At 40.0% G+C, this 20,134-nt stretch overlaps 1 protein-coding gene across 4 annotated transcripts in view; it reads left to right on the forward strand.

The window, feature by feature from the left end:
• The first annotated feature begins 412 nt into the window (after positions 1-412).
• Positions 413-20,134, forward strand: part of CLSTN1 (calsyntenin 1) — a 40,374-nt gene continuing 20,652 nt past the window's right edge. For 2 of the 4 annotated variants that reach the window (XM_063353874.1, XM_063353876.1), the window contains exons 1-4: positions 413-750; positions 10,609-10,731; positions 17,619-17,648; positions 19,066-19,261. In XM_063353874.1, the coding sequence (XP_063209944.1) occupies positions 651-750; positions 10,609-10,731; positions 17,619-17,648; positions 19,066-19,261 (449 nt within the window). In that variant the 5' untranslated portion in view covers positions 413-650. The remainder of the gene's footprint in view (positions 751-10,608; positions 10,732-17,618; positions 17,649-19,065; positions 19,262-20,134) is intronic. The other 2 variants (XM_063353875.1, XM_063353877.1) reach the window with 1 other exon arrangement.

A 20,134-nucleotide genomic window follows, 5' to 3' on the forward strand; every position in this document is an offset into this window, starting at 1 on the left:
CTTACATCACCTGTGTGAGGCCCTGGTGGGGCATCAGCTCAGCCCCAATTACCAACTGACCGCAGCTGCAGCAACGCAGGTGGGCACAGAAAACCGAAAGAAAACAAAAAATACCCCCAAAAAAACCTCAAAACAAAACAAACCCCAAACCAAACATCCCCACCATGCCCCGGCACAACCCATCCCACCGCTTGGGTCGGAGGTGGAGATGCCGCTGGTGCCGTGCCGCAGTGCCCGGCGTCTCTGTCGCCGACATGCTGCAGTTCTGTCGCCGACGGGCTGCAGAGAGGTGGTGATCCTCCCCCGCCCCGCCGCGCAGATGGGCTCTCCCGCACCCCCCTTCACCTCCCCCCCGCACCCGTGGTTCGCTCCCTCCCTCGCTCCCCGGCGCGGGGGGACGGGCCGCGCTCGCCGCCGCCATTTTAGGTACCGCCGGCGGGGGAGGGCGGAGAGGGGAGGAGGGGAGAAAAGGCTGAGCGGAGTCGGGGAAGCGCAGCGCTTCTCCTCCCTCCTCCTCCTCCTCTTCCTCCTCCTCCTCGGGGCCGAGCCGAGCCCTCCGTCCGGCGCAGAGCGGAGCCCGGACCAGCGGGGGCGCCACAGCCGCCCCGCCAGCCGGGGCTGCGCGCTGCCCCGCACCGGTCCGCGCTGCCATGCCGTCGCGCCGTCCGGGCATGCCGAGCTCACTGCCGGCCCCCGCCTCCTGCCTGCTCCTCGCCGCGCTGCTCTGCGGAGGAGCAGCAGCCGCTCGAGGTAAACAGAGCCTGGGCGGGTGGGGGAGGCTACCCGGCACTGGAGGGGAAGGGGAGAGCGGCAGGTCCATGGCCGCCCCCCCGCATCTTCGGCTCCCGGGCGCCCTGTGGGGTTGTGCCTCAGGCGGGGGGAGCTGCTGGGCGGGGGGGATGGTGTCCTTGGCTGCCTTCGTCCTTCGGAGGGGGGAGGGAGGGCGGAGGAGGACATCTCGTCGGGAGGGGAGGAGGGCGCTGGCCGTCCTTCCCTGGGGCTGGCTGAGGTGACCCCGCGGCGGCCGCTGCACCTGCGTCGCCGCGGGGAGGAAAGGGGGGGCGGCGGCGGCTGGCCCTCCCCGCTCACCTGCGCCGGGCTGCCGTGTCCCCCGTCCCCGAGACCCTGCTACCCCCAAGGTCGGTCCCCTCAGCTCTGCGGCCCGGCGGCGGGTGTCGGCGGCCCACCCGTTGCATAACCGCTCCCTTCCTCAGGCGCCGGCCCGGGCTGCGGCCGCCGTGCCCGAGGCGGGCTGAGGGTCCTCACTTGTTGCGGGGGAAGGTTCCGCTGGGCGAAACGCGGCGAGACCCGCCGCCTGCCCGGCCCGGCTCGGAACGGGCTGCCCGAGGCCAGCGCCGCTCTCCTCAGGGCTCGGGAAGGGCCGCCGCGTCGGGGGTGTGGGATCGCGGGGGAGCCCCGATGACCAGCGGATCGGGGAGGGGAAATAAAGTACCTCGGAGGGGCCCTGGGCAGCCTGGCCTTCGGCCCGAGGTGAAGAATACTCGTTTGGTCGTTTGCGAGAACGGACAGCTTCGCTAAACCCTAAGCGGTACGGCGTTTATAAACGTTGGCCTTGTGGCTATTGATTGATCTTGTGGAGTAAAAGCATACGCATTGCAGGTCTCCTCCTGAGCAGATTTCAGTAAGAGGCTTGCGAAGGCTTCATTACCTGAAGGTTACCCCTTGAATTGAGGATGCCATTTCTGCAAAATTTAGCTGATCGTGTGATGAGATTTGAGATCGAGCATTTAATTTGAATGTAGATTAGAAGCATGGCTTTTAAAATGGCTTGCAAATGCATTGAAGGAAAGTTCTTGATCTTAAACAAAACCAACTCATTAAGGACACATCTTGCTGCAATTTCCCTACATAGGATCAAGAAGCTGCTGCTCTAATGTCATCTGCCAGCTGTTTAGATAGTGGCCATAATTTACCTGTGTAAGATCTTTTAGGTATAACCTATTCACTAGTATTCTTGGAACCATTAAATGTAATGCTTACTGCACCGGTAGAAAAGCACAGTTTCATTGAATTGCTAGGCTTTTCCACCATTTGAAATTATGAATAAAATGTAAGATCAGAAAACATTTGCAAAGAAAGCTAATATGTTCTTGGAAGCAAACGGCAAATTTAGATGGCGTTACACAGGACAGCTCTGTTAGTCGGCTCTTCTGCAGTTTGTTCAAGGCTGTACTTGTTCTCAGTCTAATCTGCAGAGCTGCTGGACTGCAGGTCCTGATCTGTTAAACTTCATCACACGTAACTGAGTTACAGGATGGGCTCTGGTTTGGTTTAGTGGCTGCAGTTGGCTGAGTCCTCATGACATTTTGGCTGCTCTAGGTAGGCCTGTTAATAGATGTATGCATTTAAGGACAAATAAATCTGGAGAACACCTGGAAAGCTGCTAGGGCAACTCACTTTCATTTTCCCATTAGGAGAAGCATTTGTTTGGAAGCATTTATGGTAAACTTTCACTTTTATGCTGTATTGTCAGTTCCATTTTTTTCAAGTACAGCTTCATTTTTTTTTTAATCTGTGACTTTAAGTTACTGAGGTCACTAAGATTTATTGTAAGTGGTGAAAAGCGAATTGTGCTTGGTTCAATAATGTGCAGAAAAGGACTGGAAAGGCTACACCAGAGTGGTGAGTTCCACTCTCCAGTCCTGCATATTCCCGTGGTTGGAATGGAAGTGAATTCTGCTTTTTTTTCTGATGATTAAAAGAAGTAGAAATAGCTTTTGGGGGATGTGATCTCACACAAAGGTAGGTGTGAGCTAGCTGACCTGCCATCTTCCCTGTGGTTATTTTAAGGGGTGCAAAGTGTGGTTTTAGGTTCTAGAGAGGCATATTCTTGTCTAAACTCTTAATTTAACTGAATTTATCTTGTAATAGGTCAAGTTCACCAATATCTCTAAGCTTGTTGGACTAATGTTGCAGTGGAAAAGCAGTAGTTAGCAGTCCTTTCAAATAGAGCTTATCAAAGTGAAGCAATTGGATATTTATCAAGAGAGCTGAATGGGGAGTGGGATGGAGTGACTTTTCAGACGAGAAGGCAGCGCATCTAATGGCTGCTTCTTCCATAGTTACTGACTGGGCAGAACAATATACCTCTGTTGCCTTGGGCCCCTTACAACTTATTGTTATATAGGAAGGGTATTGATCAAAATAATATAATTTTGAGGAAGCTTTGCTGATCTGTGATTATTTCAGGAAGTTATGTGGTGCTGTGAATGTCTTCTATCCAAACCACAAACCACTTTCTCACTACCACGGTCTTAGTGCAGATGTTTCTTTGACACGGGAGCAACCTCTATATAATATAGGGCTGCTGGTTAGGTTCCTATCGCCTTTTTAGAGACAAGGAAATTTAAGACTACCCCAAAGCCTTACGAAGAGACAATTTGGCTATTTGTGGAGGCTGTTTGGTTTTTTTTCCTCTTTAAGGATTTATGAAAGAAGAGACTACTGAGAAGAGATAGAATTAACCAGTGCTAGACCTTTTTATGATGTGTAACGCTTGGGAAAACATAATATATAGCCGCCAGTTCATGCAAACAATTTTAATCTCTTTTTCTGTATATATTACATAAAATAATACACTGCTCTGGAAATTGAAATGGAGGAGAGATAGCCTGGGCAAGCATGGTTTACTTTGTGTGCTTGGAATACTATTGTGCCAGTTGCCTTCTCCCATATTATTAGACTGCAGGTTGTGCTGTCTGTGCCAAGTTATCAGGAAAATTTATCAACTGAAACTTTTTTAGACTTGCAAATGTATCTTTGGTTGGAGGTCTTAATGCTTCTGCAGACTTGAAATTGCCAGTTTCAGATTATTGCATGGAGGTTTTTTTATGTAGAAGGAGATAAGTTAGGCTCATGGACTTCTATTTCTCATGGAAGTTAGAAGGCTTGAAGTTAAACCCAGATCAGGCCACAGGATAGATAGCATAACATCTCATCTCAAACAGATTAAATTAGAATTGTGATATTCTGGATAAAGCAGCATTTGCTGCCATGAAAATCTAAATATCTGATAGCTTAGTGGCTTACAGCTATGAAATTGTTCTGCAGAGGAAGAAAAAACCTTCTGTAGTCATTGACATTTTCTGGAAAAGCACTTTTACCATTTTTCTGAGCCTTATCTCTCATTCTATTTAGTTGTATTCAGAGAAGTCTCTCTGAAATCTTGTTTATAATATTAAGGGACATACATCTTGTAGCATTATCATTATTGTCAAAGACAGAAGTGATACCTCAAAACATGGGAGAGTTCAGTAAGTGGGAAACCTTGGTCTTAAATAAAAATTGTTTTGCACTCTAAATTTATTTGATTCATACTGATTGACTCACATTGGTTTCAGTAGGGACTGAACCTCCTTAGGAGCCTTTAGAAGGGATTACTAGAAACCTCAGTGCCTTTGAAGAACTGTCTGTCTGTCCTTTGTTTATAGTATGAGGTCTCATCTCACTTGCTTTGTATTCAGATTGAAAACAAGTTGCTGCTACTGCTCCCAGTTGGTTTCCCTGTTTTTAAATGGCGTCAACAAGCAGAGCCAGAAGTGCCAGCTATACTGAGATAATGGTTGGTGTATTTGTAAATAAGATTCCCTTTCAAGGAGTGAGGTTTATAAATATGACAACAGTTAGAAAGTAAGCGATTTCCACTCTTGCGCTATAATTAGCAACGTTTAAGTGAATATTTATTAAATGGATGTTTACAGTTAGAGGGTTATGTTTTCTATTTCAGGGTTCTGGTTAGTTTAAAACATTTTAAATTTCACTTCAAAAATTAAGGATTTGTTGCCTTAATCCTTTTTAGGCTGTTTTGTGGTGGGATATTTTTGTTTTGCTGTTTTCCCTCCCAGGCTTTTATCCAAATTGAAATTTGGTCAGTATATCCTCTAAAGTATAAAAGTAAAGTCTTTGGCACTCTAAACTTCTGCTGGAATTGTAGTTAGTAAAAATTGCAACTAGTTTCTAATCAGTCATTTGCACGTACCTTAGTTTCAGGCTTATAGCAAATCTTTCATGTATCTTTGTACAAATAAAATCAGATTTAGGCAACTGGTTCAGCGTAGAACAGGAAGCTCTCTCTAAGTGGTGATAAACCACAGATTTTTCCTTAGGTAAAATATAATTTAATAAAAAGTGTTGAATTCCTACAGCCAGTAGTTTGAATATGATATTTGGAGAATTAATGTTAATTGTACAGGCTCAAACTACAGGCACCTGAAAATTTATGAACAGTCCTCCCAATGTGTGACAGTTGAGCTTCCACAGCACAAATGACAAGTGCTCCTTAACTGTGTCAGAGAATCCAAGGTATATCTGAAATTATGGATGCATTTCAGCCATCTGATTTTCCTTCACCTAGGAACTGTAGAGGTGAATGTTAGTGGACGCCCATGCCCTTCCTTACTTAATCCCTCTCCTGGTGCAGATTAATCTCCCTGTATTTTGGTAGTGCCTACAGTTTTCATGTCCCAGTAATGGAAATTGCAGTTTGACGTGGAAACCAAAAGTTCTATGCTATTGGAAAAACTCAGCATTTGAGCAGAACTTTTGTTCAGTTTTATCCCATTGTTTGTATCTGGTTATAAGACAACAATTTTTGATAAAATTCTAGGTATGAGAAGACCCAATTAAAGAAACAAACAAATCTTTTCTTTACCATTGATATATTTCAAGTTGTTTATATACAAAGTTAATCCTCACCCTTCTCTAAAAGGAAACAGGGGCGCAGCTCTGAATTGCGGGCTGGTGAGTCTAGGGCAGGACCGGAACACACATTATAATCGGGCCACGCTGCACCCTTTTTATTAAACTTTGCTTTCAGGGTGGAGAAGGCATATTTTATCGTGTAGATCTTTACTTCTTGGCTGAGCTGTATTTTTCTGTGGTTATGTGCTGCACAAACTTGTTCTTCTAATGATATTGCTTGAAATTTTGTCAGAACAGTACTAAATTATGAATATTCGGGATAAGACGTGCTTTAGAGTTTTTATTGTCTCACTGAAAGGCATGCTTGTATTCTCTTACATCAAGAGGAAGACAATTAAACAAAAGCTGTACAGTCATCAAAATTTTTGTCAGACCTTCAGGACAGGAATAAAGGACTGTTTACTCAGTTTGTTGTAGTTCCTTTGAATTGACAGAGAATATAATTCTCTTTTTATGCAATCTCTGGATTTTTCATGAAGTCTCAAAGGTGGATTTTAGAAATGAATATTTTATATTTATCTGCTATCACTAGTACTTATTATTGAGTTCATTCAATGTGCTTTACTGTTTAATTCTTAAGAATTTGTTTCAACATAAATCATCTTGATCTAGTTCTAAAGAAACGTAGCATGGCTAAACAATGCTATATATTAGAAGTAGTTACCCAGAAGAAAAAAATATTTTCAGCTACAGGCCTTTTTGGTTGAGGTATGTCTAAGTCTTCAGTTATGTAGGTGCCAGATCCCATTTAAGTCAAATGAACTTCTAACCACTTGCAAGAAGATAACTGAAGTCCTCAGAAAGGACTTTGATAAGTACGTTTAATATGTTCACCTTCAAATATTAGAATTGAATTAATTCTGATTGTCCTAAGATTATAGCTTTTAACTGAAGTATCCGTGCTAGCCCTAAACCCCATTGCCCTGCTTAAGTACTCATTTACGTTCGTTAATTCTTTTAAACAGCAGGAAAATGTTGCTGCTAGTTGATCTGATGGATTGCATTCTGCAGCATCAGCTGTTGCTCTTGGTGAAGCATCCTTTCTGTAAAGGTACATTCTGTTTCTGTAGAATAGTCAGTATTGGTAAAAGCTGGTCTGTTCAATTTCGTGAGAAACTGAGCACACTTACCTACAGTGAATGGTATTTTAAAAACTGGTGTTCAAGGCACACATCCCATCAGGCACCAATTCCCTTTTCTCCTCTAGCTTAGCGGCAATTATCTTTAGATAAACCAAGTTAGACAGGTGGCTTGTGCTCACCTTGCTGATGCACGTTCAGTCATTGCTTGGCAGCAGTGAAGGGTCTAGCATGAGCTTTACAATTCAATTTGCTACCTGGAAAAAGAGATATGCTTAGCTGTCTTTTAAATTCTTTCGGCCGCTAAAAGCTAAGTAGAAGTCAGCATGCTGTGTCGTGCCAGGGTGGCTTCCCCCACTTGACTAGATTAAATGCTAGTTGGGATTTACAACAGATTCCAGTTGAGGCGCTTACAAATAGTGTGAATATTGTATTTCAAGGAAACTAGTGTAGTTTATCCCAGTTAAATGGCAAGGGATTAACAGCTCAGGGCACTTTGTTAGCGTCAAGCTTGGAGTAGGCTGACTGTTTTGGTTTGAAATTAACAGCCTGGCTTTGAACAGCTTTCTATGTAGATTTCAGGAGTTTTGTGACAATTAAAGAGGAAAAAATGTGAAAGGGTAGTTTTCAGTCCAACATTTAATAGTATTTAAGCTAGCTGAGATCAGAATAATACTTGGTTCAACGCCACAGTTGGTTCAGGGGAAGCAGTAATGTATCGCTTGTAAACTATGCCTCATATTTCAAATGTTAGCTTGAGAATTCCTTACAGCATCTGGTTATGTTGGAGTCAGTAGATCACAAATATGGATAACGGGCCTTTCCTGGATATTCAGCAGTAAGTTTGGTGTTTTAAAATCCGGTGATGTTTAGCCTTCATAAAAACAAAGGGATTTAAGCTTTATGTTTTAAAATCTGGTGATGTTTTAGCCTTCCTAAACACAAAGGGGCTTAAGCTTTATGATTTTATTGTCTAGAGCACAATAAAAGGACATGACTTTGCTTTTAACTGGGCCTGTTGTTTGAAGGTTCACTAGACTCTGCAGATGCTTAGCGCACTCATAATTCTGTTCGTATGTGGTTACTGTACTTTAAGCTTTTATAGATCTCCCTGCCCTACAGTAGTGGGATTTACTGAAGGTTGCTAAATTAGGAGGTTTCTCAATGTGTAAAAAAAATAATAATAATTGTAATCTACCTTCAGAGGGATTAGAATGGAGATGGAGTTTTTTCTGGCAGAGATCTGTTCTAGTATTTTGTTCTAGGTCCTTGCAAAGACTAAGGTGAACAGATTAAAGGACTCTGATATGTCCAGTTGAGGTGTAACTGAATTAGTGAAACACTTTTCTTTAGACGGGATTTGAATTGAGAGACATGTTTCAAATGGAGACTCGCACTTCAGCAGTCATTGGTGCCTTCTGTCCGAGGAAGGAATGATGTGTTTTTTCCCTTCGAGCATGACGAAGTTTGTTTTAAAACGCCAAGTTCCTTGGAGGGTGCTGCAGCAGTGTACTTTGCTGGGTAAATAGAACAATGTGGCTGACATTTAGCTGGCTATTTGGTATGCTGAATATTGAAAGCATGCCCATGTGAATGTATTGAGGCAATAAAGATAGTGTTGCCATATTGAGTAAAACCACATGTCAGTAATTAAACACTGTTTGCATTAAAATAGTTTGTTGTGAGTTCTTTTTTGTTGCGTTATTATGCATGAAGATATTATATCCTGTCTATCAGTTCTTTGCTACTAACAAGTAAAAGATTGCAGATGAAAGCATATTGGGAGAGTATTATGGTTTCCTGTATGAGTTCTCTACCTCTAGGCTTAATCATTTTTTTGTGTCCTTTTATCGCTGTTTTTTTTAATTCTCCTGGGTAAGCATATGGCAGACATCATGAGTCCATTTTAGTTTGTTGTACAGGCAGGATTCAAAAGTCTAGGTTAGCCTTCCATCTCTGCCTCTCTTGGCAATCTGCTTATATAGCCCTTTAGAAAGGTGAAATGGAGGACTCAGCTGTTCAATAGTGTTCTAGCTGTAGTATATACTTTGTTGTGATTGCACAGGCATTTATTTCAGGAGTTGTATGTACTCATGAACTCACAACCCTAACCCTTCTCATGAAGACCAAAATCTGGGTGATGTCACCTATTGAATGCTGTTTGGTATGTTTGTTACAACCTCTACCAAAGGATTTCTTATATTTGAATATACATCATTTGCCGATGATGATTTGGTTTTGTATGGTAAGGAGCAGTTTTCGTGCCCTCTACATGAATGTTTTCCATAGGTTTAAGCAGCTAAGTATGTACAACCTTCTAGAATTAGATCTGTGGAAATAGTATTAATTTAAGAAGCAAGAGTATGTGCTAGCGTAAGAGGTTTTTTGAAGTAGCAGACACAATTTACCCAAAACAACTTGGGTGAAACTGATGCATGTAGAACCTTGGGATGAAGAGAGCTAGACCAAGAGAAGCAATATATATTCAACTATCAAGAAGAATTAGTTGTTATCCCACATATACTGGTTTTGTGGACTTGCTGCGTTCATCTTTGGAGAGCGTAACATAAACATAAATATTTAATAATCAAGGCTTGCTCACATTGGTTTGTCGTGTAGCAGATGATAACCCAGTAGGTAATATATGATTTTGTCTTTCATCTTTTGTGCTGTACTAGAAAAACCTATTTTTGCAAGCTGACAAGGAAAGATACTGCATTTCTTTGCAGCAGAGGAAGATGACCAGTCATCTCAAACATACTCAAGTGATTGGTTTGCAGATTCTTCTCTGCAGAATTGAAGGATGCTTTTATGGGGGACCTTCATATAAAAAGTAGTCCATATTTACTCATATTTCAAGGCATTCTATTAGATGACAGAACAGGCCTGGGATTTTGGTCCATTCTTCCAGTAGTGTTTGAAACCTGCATTAGGCATGTGTTGGATTAAAGACTACAAAGTACAAGTCCTCCAAACCCAGCAGGGCCTGGGGTGCTTCCGTTGCATCTCTGCAGCTGAGGTGTGGGACTGCAAAGCTGGTGTCTTCCCCTTTTCGATTTTTTTGTTTGCCTCTCCTCCCTCTCCCTTTCTTGCATTTTGCATAGTTCCCTAGATTCAGCAGAACTCCTGGAGTCATCCTTTGCCTGGGATGCCCTATAAATGATCGGTAAAACTGATACCAGCAGTTCTAGGTATAGATCTTATACTGGGACTGAAATAGCTGTCATCCCCTGTCTGTTTCTTCAGCAAATGTCCTTAGGCCTCGTACAGAAATTAGTTAAGTTTGATCTCTTTTCCACCAGTTCTCTTAATGATAATAAAAGACCCCATAGAAGACAAAGCGCTGAAACTAGAAAAAACTTTCACATTCTGAAGAATAGTCCACCAACTGGGTCCCATTTTTCAAGTTGGAGAGAAGTAGAATGTGAACAAACCCTTGTGTTCCATGTCGGCCAGTCTTTTCGTCTGGTGCTGAATATAGATTTTTCTGGTGTCATGCCTGGCACTGATGGCAGTGGTTCCCCATCACTGTTAGGTTTTTGAATTTGCACTTCGGGGGCATTTTAAATCCCAGCATAGTTAGAGACTAATTCAGATTCTCCGAGTAACTTTTGGAAAGACTACAGGGACACTGAACTCTTCTGAACATTCTTAACCAGAATTTTGTGCCAAATTTTTTAATTTAGTAAAACACTGATTGAGATTTAGAAAAATGAAAGAGGAAAATACCGAAGTCAGTATTATAAAGCATTTTTTAAAGAAGTTGTGGTTTCAAACGTTTTGACTTTGTACTTCGTTTTCCTTTCAGTTAACAAGCATAAGCCATGGATTGAAACAACCTATCATGGTATAGTTACAGAAAATGACAACACGGTGCTCTTGGATCCCCCTTTAATAGCCCTGGACAAAGATGCGCCTCTGCGTTTTGCAGGTAAAGAATTCATCTGCATTTCTTTTTTAACAAGTGGAAATGCTTTCTTGATGACAAATGCTGTGTGTTACTAGTGTGTTATCCCTAACAGTCGCATAATGTTTCAAAGCTTTTAGACCCTAGGAAATGTTTGTACATGAACCAGAGTTTTGTTTCATATTTACAGCCATAAATATACAGCTGTATCCGGATATCCAGACCAGAGAGTACTCTATATTGCAGATACTCCGCGCTTCTTTCAATTTCATGTGTCTGTGTTATTTTTTTCTGTTTTGTTGGGGTTTATTTGTTGGTTTTTTTTCTTTTTTTGCATTGTGTCTAACCTTTTCCTCAGTCCTCTGGCCTCCACATTTCACAGCATTCAGTCTGGGAGTTCTGAAGCAATTATTTCCTTATTGTTCTGAAGAGAGTTTTTTGTTTTCTTAGTGTTTTTGATTTGTGTCTTAATGGGTTGAAAACAGTAATTCTAGAATTAAAACTGCATTTCTTCTGTGTAGTATTTGAACTGAGAATTCCTGTAGACATCTAGACTTTCTGTGATAAGCTGGCTTAGTGGTTTGGGGCATTCTAAAAAATGGAAGGCCTCTTCTACCTGAAGAAAAGGCTCTTTCTCCTCTAACAAAGAATATAGAGAATGATACACAAGCCATTTGCAAAATGTAGGCTAACTCTTGACTTTCAACGTAGGACTAACAGATGACAGTTTTCTTACAAACTTCCACAGTAGTTTTGGTTTTTTGTTTTTTGGTTTGTTTTTTTTCTGGAAACTACTGTTTAAGAGTAGTGTATTCATTAATTGGAGGTAGTGCTATGGAAAGTACATTTTTGGTTTGACAAAGTATTAGAAAACTGTGTTTGAAGAATACCATCAGGCATTTGCAGGTATTTAAATTAGTTGTAGCAGAAACACAAGCTTAAATTAGATACTTGCAGAAGCTTACTTGGTTAAGTAAAATTTTAGATTTAAGAATCCTATTAAAATACCTAGAAGATGTGACATTAGCCATTGAACATAGAACATCGCTTAGCCTGGCTTCAAGGAGGAAGTGACAGAAAAAGAGAGTGATTAAATTAACAGCCATTTGAAACATTCAGCATGCTAACTGCATTGTGTGCTACAGTATTGTGGCAATTCAGTCACAATTTCTTAAAGTGGTACTTAAAGTAACAGTTTTGTTGCATTATCATAAGGCTGTAATTATCTTCAAGGCTGCCTTACAAATTCAGGAAGTTCAGAGATAATGGTAAATCTCTGAAATTCAAACTTCCTCATGTATTGTGTACACATGGCAGAGGCTCTTGAGTTATCTTAACTGGAAATAAAACTGCTGTCTATGAACAAAAAAACCTCATTTCCAAATGAAGAAGGTTGTGTTGGGAGACACAAAATCTATTAAGTTAGAAGAGGTATAGGAAGTCTGACTTGCATTCTTGGCGATTAGGAGAATATGAATCATCTCTCGCCGTTCTTCAGCGCTTTAAATGTAGGCACTGGTAGTTTGGCAGCATTGAACAGATTTTGGAAATGGCGTTTTTATACCTCTTGGTGAATAGTAAAGATTTCTTGAGTGCTGAATATCAGGAAGCTTTAGGAACGTACTGGCAGAATATCTTCAAATATATTGTCAAATTTGCAGAGGACAATCCAATGTCAAAGCATCTGTTCAAATGAGACGGCTTTCCCGTTGTGTTGATCTAAATTGTATAAACCTGTTTTCATTTAATGAACATTTTTACCAACTGGAAGTTGGTTTTATTAAACGTTTGTATAAACATAGTATATTTTGGCTTTCAAAAACTAACAATTGTTAAGCATCAGGAGAACAGTGGATTTAAAATAGTTAAATTCTGAGTATAGCACACTAACGTTGTCAGGAAATTTTCTTCGCTGTGACTCTGTTAGATTTGAATTGTGTAAATTTTGAATGACTGTGCTATGGGAATCTGTAAAAGTATTCATCTACCATTAAATGGAACAATACTTGAATCTGTCTTTGAGGAGACCAAGTGTGGGAGTGGTGTTGAATCAGCGTTATCGATTCTGGTGCGTGGTGCTGTAGTCATGTCCTAGGACGGAGAATAGCATTATTATTGTCCAGCAGCATCCCTGTGGGTGTTTAAGTGTGAGAAGCCCATCAGATCAGTGACATGTTTTCACAGCAAAACAAAGCGTTTTCAGGATTAAATGGCTGTTTCAGCCCTAACTGGTGTATTCTTACTTATAAATCAAATTTATTTGTGCTTCAAAAGGTTGGATATTTTAATTAACTGTGCCCCCTAGCTGAGCTGTGAAACTTCTGAACTGTCTGCAGGTTTGAAATACTTTAAATAGAGCTTTTTTGCTTTATTTCAATTTTGTGCATGTCGAAACATCTTGAAACCACTTCATTTAAATGCTTTGTAGGAGATGAACTGTGGGGCAAGTAAAAGTAGTATTTTATTGCTTTGCTCATTGTGGGTAGGATCCTAAAATTCAGATGTGCAAAAATAAGTAGCGCTATATTGGCTTTTATTTCTAGGGTAATTTGTATGATTTTACATCTGAAATGACACGCTTTTGAAAACAGTTTGAATACAGTCATGCCAGGTTGCCTCATTGTACTGCCTGATGTGGAGAGACCCCCTGTCTTTTGTACCATGAGTGTTACAGATCCGCCTGAGAAGGCAGTGACCATTCTCCTTCCTTAGTGAAAGTTTTCTACATTACAAATCAAGTCATGTTGGAATTTGTTACAAAACGGTTTTGCTGAAAAAATAAAATAAAGAACAGCTACGTTTTCTATTGCACAGTACAGTAATTTGTGTCTAAAATCAGTTTAACGCTATAGCTCTCAGTATGGATTTGCCCTTTACTATACAAAAAGAAACAGTTTTTATTGCATTTGAAACAAACAATATTGTACCTGGATGCCTTCACGTGGCTAAACGTGTTTTGTTATGAGAGTGTAACGCAGGGTCTTGCTAGCAAGGTGTTTGAAATGTTTCCCTTGTGGAAGGAAATGTTTCCTTGTGTTTTTTGATGTGTCTGTAATAGGGTTTTAATCCCTCTTCCCCCCCCATGGAGAAAACCACTTTTCTACCACAATACTTTATTTTCCCTTTGCTGCTCTAGGATGCAAGAAGTGTTTTTGTGGGGGTTAGGAATTTTTTGACTTAGAGCGTGAATATGCATAGAGCTTGGAAAATGGATCTTGCAGAATCTCTATTCATCCTTTAAAAAAACCACCCCAAAAATCTAGCAAGGCTTTCTGTCAGCCTCTCCCCCGGGGTGTGGGTGGTTCCCACTTTCCGTGGGCAAGTGCTGCTGCCGCGATTCCAGTCGGCACCTCCAGCCCGACTGTGCTCAGGACAGGGAGCTATGCTGACACCCTGTTCGTAACACTGCGCTCGGCTGTGTGATGGCTGTAAAGGAATCATATGTAGAGAAGATGAATGGCACTGTTTAATCAAACAGAGAAAGATTTTGATCTTGGCACATCCAGTGAGTGTACAACAAATACGTTGCACAGCCGGTTGTCAAACCAAAGGGGAAATTTCGTTGCAATGGTATTCTAGCCACTTTTGCATGCATGCATGAAATGACGTTTTGTACCTACCACGCGTACAAATACAAATTGAAATGGAGGTAGGGCTAATTGTGAAATTTAAAATCAGTTTGCTTTATTAAGTTTTGTATGGTACTAAAAAATACTTGTTTAAGAGGTGTTCTACAGGTATTGAAATGGGAGGCTTTCCTGAAAGCTTTGCATGATCCTTATGTAGACTGCTGCTTGGTTAGAGCTGGGAGAGTACACTTCCACTCCCACGGAATGGAAATGTAGAGGGATAGCTGACTCGAGAGTTTGAAGAGTGTCTAGTCAAATACTGCATGTCCACTTTAAATATCTTATGAAACTTTTTTATAACTATATGATATAATTAAGTATTTTACATCATTACATCCTAACAGTACAGAAAGAGATAAAACAGTAAAAACCAACAAAACGTGAAAATTCTAACAAATCCTTATTGTCATTTGATTGTGCTACACTGGAAACGAGAAATACCAAATGCCTTTTAGGATACAGGATTACTGTATGTTTTCTGGCTAAGTTCGTTCCACAAACCTGTGTTAGCTGTAAAATGAAATGTTCTTTCAACTGTAATTACAGCTGGGTGAAACACTGTAAAGGGCTATCCTAGTTACAGTTTATTTAACTGAACAATTTAGAATATATCAAATATAAACTAATTTACGGATTGATCACCATTCTATTCTAAGATTAGGAGAGGTAGAAATTTATTTCAGTAATGTATCTCAACTTCAGAATGAGATGAGAAAAAGCATTAAGCACATATGACAGAGCATGGAACCTTAGGGAGTGTGGTATGGGACTAAGCTTACTTAAAGGCAATAAAAAAAATTCACTGCCAAGAATTCTATAGTTCCAGAAGAGCGTTACCTATACTATATAAATATATGCATTTTATAACTGAGATGAAGATTAATGTCAGCGTGTATGAGAATTTTAATCTGTAAATTGTCTACTTGTCTTGAAACAGCTGTGTAAGAGTCTAATATCTTTTTGAGAAAGGAGGGGGAGCTCTAATTTTTGAAATATTTTGTAATTTAGAGAATTATTCCTTTTTGCTTCTTTTCATTGCAGAGACACTTTGAAGAAGGGAGCTTAAAAAGCCTGCTAGGTTGGGGGCTCTGTTTGCTTATTTAGAGCACTTACATCATAAGTAACACCATAGCATTTTAAGTTTTTTCGGTCACAAGAACCTTGTCTGTGTAGTAATAAAAGGGCTTTTTGTTAACCTTACTAGTGTGTGAAGTGGAAAATACGATTGTATCAGGTCAGTTATTGTGCTGAGAAACATCTGCCAGGAATTGAGCTATAGTACACCTTGAACAGAAGCTTTACACCTTAAAAAGCATCTGGAGACACAGAGATATTTGCCAGAGAGCTTATTTACGTCTTATGCTCAGGAGCCAAAAATATAAAGCCTGAACTTCCTGGCAGCCAAATGGGGGTTCCTGCCAGAGTTAAAGGTCACTTCCGATGATAAAGAACCGACTGGGTTTTAAACAGCCTCCCCTTATCCAAATAGGTAGTTGCTGCATTAGTACACTTCTCCCTCCTCTCTCCATTATCAGGCTTTCTGCTTTAATGCTCCGTTCCATATATTTTTTTTCCCTGTAATCTTAATATTTCATACCCAGTGCTTGACTCTCAAGGTTAGAGTTACTGGAAAGGATCAGGGAAGTTGGTGTGAGGAGTAAGAGATGTGGAGTATTTAAAAACTTGCAGTTGGAATGTCGCTTCTGGCTAATCAGTGGTGTCAGCCATGAATTTAAGCAATGCAAACTTTTCTTGAATGATCCTATTGCCAAAATGCATTAAGATCTGTGATTATATTTATATCTTGTGTAAGAATAGACTGAAATAAATTATGTGGGTGCCACAAGAGGCAGCATAGTTGATTCGTTAAAATAAAGAGCTGGTTATAAATCTAGGGATTACCTGAAGTGAGTTTCAGGGAGAACCTAATGAGAGTTATTTCAGAAACTGTCTCCTTTTAAAATGAAGGGCTATAAATCATGATACGTTTTAAGGTATTTTCCCTTAATTATATTTCTGCTTCAACATTAAATTGTAAATTAGCCTTTTTTTTTTCTCTGTAACTACAGTGCCTCATCTCTTAAGGCCAGTCTAGTATGGAGACTTGAATAACTGTGTTACTGCAAGTTGTTTGAAATGTGTGAGAATTAACAGGAGATCTGCCAGAAGTGATTTTAAGGTTACAGGCCTGCTTTGTTGTACTGGAATTCAGGTCAAAGATGATGGTAATGAGAGAAAAAAATTGATATGCTGGATGATATGTAAAAGGTGGTAGTTTGGGGGCTTAACAGACTGTGATTTCCAGGGGAAGTGAAGAAGAGGGTTAATTGTCTTTTCATTAAAACAGTGAAACCATTCCAGGTGCCTGTCACAAGTCTTTGTGATAATACCGTTGTAAAACTCCATTATATCTGAGATGTCCTCATAAGCGTGGAACATCCAGGACACTGCGAAAGCCTGTACTTTTCTGGAGTGGCTGGGGGGACAAGGCAGGCTGCTCTAGGGCATCCTCAGTACTGGTAGATGAGTATATTTGAGTAGCCAAACCTCTTCTGTCCAGCATTACAGTATTTCGGCAGTAGAATAAAATGATAGAAACTATTAGTTGCTTGTTTAACCTGGAAAAGCAATATGCTGCTAGGAAAATACATGGCTCCCCCCGTTACATTAAAGATTTTATGTTCATCAGGATCACAATTTAATGTATGTATTTTTTAATCATGAATTATGGCAATACTGTCAAGTTGAGTTTGATGTAGAATTTAAATCTTGCAAATGCTAGGTGTTATACAACCTATACCAATAAAAATTTATGTGGAAACAAGGGGAGAATGAAGTTTTTTAACTGTAGAAACACGGTGGTTTTGGTATAATAGATAAAAGCTTGTTTAAATTGTTTAATGTCTCCTTTAAATAGAATAGTATAAGTAAATTCTGATAAATTCTACTTTATGGATAGTTCTTCATCAACATGGAACTTTGAAAATATCTTTTGTTTAGCAGTTGGTATTATTAAAAAAAAAAAAAAGAAAAAGAAGCCTTTTGATAAGCTTACTAAATGCTTCAAAATTCTACAAATGACAACCTGGAATTAAAAGATTAAATCATATTTAACGTAACTAAAACTAAAATGGTAACAGTTACACCAGATCACCACTGGAATTTTAAACTACAATTTTTCCAAAGCTTTTCTGTGTAATGTGTGCATCTTTTGCCTTTTCCTTATTTGCTCCCTTTCGACCTTTCCTGTTACTGACTTGGGTTTATCTTTTCTCCCTTTAGAGAGTTTTGAGGTGACAGTCACCAAAGAAGGTGATAAAGGGTTCTTTCTATCCCTTTTATGAATATTAACCTACTAACTTTGGTTATGAAATGGGGAATCAGCACTTAAACAGAAGATCCTGTCATGCTCTTTTGTCCCATTTATTCTCCCAGTTTTTTTCTATTTTAAAATATATTGATAAAAACCGTTGTGTAACCAAACCCTTGGTTAGAAATATCTGTAAATCAGACATCCATTTGAACCATTTGGGATTATTGTACATTGTATGGACACTGAAGAAGTTGTTTTGGGGGAAATTAGCGTTTTCTGGTATTTTCACTGATAGCTTACTTCTTTGGGACATCTTAAGTTTTTTCGTATGCTTTGTAAATTAATATTTAACTGCCGAAGCATTGTAACACCTTCCCTGCAGTACACTTCTGTCAGTACGTACTTCAGTATTTTAAAATCTGATTTAAAAAAAAGGTATTTGATTACCTCTAGACAAGTTTACAGTAGGAGTGCATTCTTGGTACTATGATACCACTGCAGCTATAATAGCAAAATAGTGGTTTATGTTGGCATGAGAAAACCACCTTCAAAATGTAGTAAGTTATGCAGTTAAAAAGCAGTGTAGGTGATGAAACTGTTTATTGAATGGCTTTTGTTAGCACAGCTGGGTGTGCTTGGCTCACGCCGCATAGTGTGCTGGCGGATTGACCTGTCTGTGCCAGCAAGAGGTCCGGTAGTCTAATTTTAGGCTTAGATGGGTTTTAAAATGACGTACTAGGGACTTCTCTTGCAAGTTTGTTCGGATGAAGAGTTGGCATAGAAAGGAAAGCCTTCTTTGACTAACATATTTTGTCTGTGTTAGTAGATAGCTGTTGAAATGGATGCCTGAGAAGTTGGTATTTCTACCTTTCTCATTCAGTAGTTTTATTTTGATTCCCTAATTTTAGCCAGGTACATTGCACAGGAAGACTTTGTTCTTTGATCTGTTGACAGAATTTCTGTAATTATGGTGCTGAACCTGTACTTGAAGCTTTTTCATCCCTTGACTTGTAACTGTGCATTTTAACCTTTTGCTCTGGTCAAAATAAACAAGCTGCCCAGCTATTCCCAGTAGCTTGGCATAGAAGACGTTACCAGTGGCCTTGGCTGTATGCTCTTATAAGATCTACTTTTACCCTAGAGCTACCTCAAGTACTCCTGTGAAATGCCTGTCTACATTTCTCTTTTTCTCTTTTGTATTCCTGCATGAATGGATGCAAAGTAAACAAGTTGCTTGGAAGGCCGAAGTATGCTTCTTTTTACTAAAGTTCCCAGAAATCACCCATTTTAAAGCACAATGCTCTTGCTTTGTCCACAGACCCTCACAAACCCTTGGCTGCAAAATATTTGGTCATTTATTTTAAAAATGTGTAAGAATTTTGACCACTTCTAACCTCTCTTACTTTGAATCTGTAGGTGAGATCTGTGGATTTAAAATTCACGGGCAAAATGTTCCCTTTGAAGCAGTGGTAGTGGATAAATCCACTGGTGAGGGAATAATACGCTCCAAAGAAAAGCTTGACTGTGAACTCCAGAAGGACTACACTTTCACCATACAGGCCTATGACTGTGGAAAGGGACCAGATGGAGCGAATGCAAAAAAATCCCACAAGTAAGTAAATCTGTGGTGGGTTGAGGGGAAGTTGGCTTTCAAGTGGTCTCCTGCTCGTGGTGATTTATGGTTTGTGTATATGTAAATGTAAACCAAGTGTTAATGCTGGAAGACTGTCATATAATGGTAATATAAATAGCAGCAAAATGGAAATGAACTGTTTCAACATCTCTTTAGTTGTATTCTAGATGATACTGATTTATCCCTTGAGGTCTCTGAATTTACATGAGAAAATAGTGCGGGGATAGAAGCAGGAAAACTGTTGATATAGTTAAAATCTGGCTTGAATTGATAGAAAGAGTTCGCCTGGGATACCAAGCCTGGACATTGTTTGAGAATTCAGTTTCTAAAATCAGAAAACTGGTTCAAGAAGCCAATCCATATTAAACTTGACAAAATGGCAAAGAATACATGTTGCTGTCATTTCCAGCCAGCGTCGCCAAAAAAAAAAGCAAGATCAATAGCATAAGGTTAATCTCTGCCTAGATTAAAGAATGGGAACAAAGCAATCTTTAGCTAATCTTTATCTAAAGAAAAAACCACAATGTAAAATGCTCTCTAGAAAATCCGCTTGAGAATAACTGTTTAACACCCTGGTGTAAACATCTGCAGAGCATGTGGAAGGTTACTGTTTGTGTGAAGCAAGGAAGGGCATAAATAAGTGAGGAATAGACTGGCAGCACTCATCCTGGTGACTGATAGGGTCTTGTTACTCTATGGCTATATGTTTCAAATAGTCAGCAGAAAGTTATCTCCTTAAGGATTACACTTATGGAAAAGAGGTATGCCCCTAAACTCTATTTGATATTCAATGTGTCTTTTGAAGAAAGAGTTCAAAGAGAAAGATGGCCACAAGTGTTTTGTTGGGTTGGC

Source organism: Chroicocephalus ridibundus, chromosome 16 (assembly GCF_963924245.1).
Source record: "Chroicocephalus ridibundus chromosome 16, bChrRid1.1, whole genome shotgun sequence".
NCBI lineage: Eukaryota > Metazoa > Chordata > Aves > Charadriiformes > Laridae > Chroicocephalus > Chroicocephalus ridibundus.